Source organism: Jatropha curcas, chromosome 8 (assembly GCF_041381405.1).
Source record: "Jatropha curcas cultivar XTBG-Jc1 chromosome 8, XTBG_Jcur_1.0, whole genome shotgun sequence".
Classification (NCBI taxonomy): Eukaryota; Viridiplantae; Streptophyta; class Magnoliopsida; order Malpighiales; family Euphorbiaceae; genus Jatropha; species Jatropha curcas.
Window position 1 is genome coordinate 11,232,456 of NC_143158.1, and position 2,120 is coordinate 11,234,575.

General features: G+C 37.0%; 1 protein-coding gene across 1 annotated transcript; it reads right to left on the reverse strand.

The window, feature by feature from the left end:
• Window positions 1–1,541: 1,541 nt before the first annotated feature.
• On the reverse strand, window positions 1,542–2,120 carry LOC149494195 (uncharacterized). Its single transcript, XM_089725421.1, has one exon. The coding sequence runs from the start codon at window positions 2,118–2,120 to the stop codon at window positions 1,542–1,544; it is 579 nt and encodes a 192-aa protein (XP_089581547.1).

Consider the following 2,120-nt stretch of genomic DNA (forward strand, 5'->3'; position numbering starts at 1 on the left):
GGCCTCATGTTGTGAGCGCCTGATGATTTAGATTGGATGGAGACCACCGGGTTGCCTCCTGTTGGTACTGAAAAAGAAAAGAGAGACTGGAAAAACAATGAGATGGTTGGTCAAGTGAGGATTAGACCGATCGGCCAGAATGGGGGATCGGCTCCCTGGTGCACACGTGAGAGGATGGGCCATATGGGAGAACGGCTCATCGGGGGTTTCGGTGACTCCACTGACTAATTTCCACGTGATATGATTATATGAAGGTGATAATAACTGTGATTGCTGTAGTATTGCCATTTGTGTGACAAACTGCATGATCATATAACTAAACGGGTGATCACATGAAAATATTTTAGCATTTGTATGATTGTGTGGGGTGAGAGGGTTATCTAATCCTGCTCACTGAGTCTAGTACTCACCCCCCCCTCCAACCTCCTCAGTTAATAGATGGAAAGAAGAATCCTAGAGTCCAATCGAACGAACGAGATACGGGTCGATAGGAGTAATAATCATTGTATTGAATATGTAATGCAAAGGTTAGTGAATTATGGAGTAGAGTTCCGCAATTGTATTCCAACTGGGTTGTAAATGAATAAATAGAGTACAGATATTTATTATATGGATTGTACTTGAGATATATATTGTGAAATAAAGTTATTGGGCCTGAAGCCACATTTATATTTAGAATATGGATGGGTTGAGATAAGCTTACTACAGGCCTCGGAGGCCTTAAACCCACCCAGGTCCTAGTGCCAGTCCGGCCCGTGAAAATGGGTCGTGACAAAATTGGTATCAGAGCATTAAGTTGGGCCTTAGGAAACAATTGGGGAATATAGGAAATTGAATATAAAACTCCTACGTTGGGATTGGCCGTAACCAACAATGGAGTGACACTAAATAAAAGACGGTCTTGGTGCAGGTGGACGCATTGTGCACTAAGGTGGTTACAAAATCATAAAGAAAATAAATAATAATAAGAAATACATAAATCAATGAAAAAATAAAAAAAATGAAAAAAATAATCATATTAACAGTTAATCGAAGCTTTGAAACGCAGGGGAAATTAGAAGGAAGTACAGTGGCCTGATCAACCAGTGTACTCTTTCTAATGGAAACAGTGTCCTTAGCTTAAAAAAAAAAATTTAATTTCTTTCTATGGAACAACATTTATATAAAATGATGGTAGAAGATAAGAGATATATGGTTAATAGGTTGAAGTTAAACGATAAAAGTATGTTAGTGTATTTAATGTGTTGGATGTGGAATACATACATGAAAATACACTTAGTGTGTGTATATGTGTGCCTACGGAAGGGGTATATTGAGAATGAGTTGTTAGTGTGAATTGATAAGAAAACTAGATGATTCAGATTCAACGACATTAAAATTTATTTAATTAAAGTATTGATTTTAGCTTATCTATTTGATGAAGTTTACGTGATGTTGGTTAGTGGACTTTATTATGACTATTAAGGTAAGCATTCTTATGGATGATATATATATATATATATATATATATATATATATATATATTTTAAGATATATAGATTTTATTGATAATGAAAAATAGGAGAAGATACATCGGTAAGAATAGCCCCCCTAACTATTTTGGGCAAACTTGAGAATGCAATAAAAGTTGTGTACAAATTATGTTTAAGAGAAAATGAAGCTAAATGGTGTGCAGCTTGGTTCCCTTCTCTAAAAATATGTTGAATGTGAATGTTATGCTCCACCAGCAATTTTTTGAAGACCCAATTATCATTCGCCGTTTCAGTCCGTTTCTTCAAATCCATAGAGTCGGTCTCCAAACATTGAATTTCACCTAGGTTAATTGCCCAGAGAGCTCCCTTGAATGCAGCTTCCGTCGCCAAATCTAGCGAGTGTGATGCGTCAATTTTGAAAGATAGACCAGCTATGAATCTTCCTTGGTAATCCCTAACGATCACAGCGCCAGCCCCTCCATTTCTTCCCTTCACTCCATCTGTGTTGATTTTAAGTTTATTTTTGTCCGGTGGTACCCAACTGACTCTAATTATTCTATCCGAAATGTGTAGGTGATATTGGGGAGTAAGCTTTGCAAGAATTAGTCTTTCGTGATTTTTGGCTAGTCTGGAATGCTCAAGATTCAT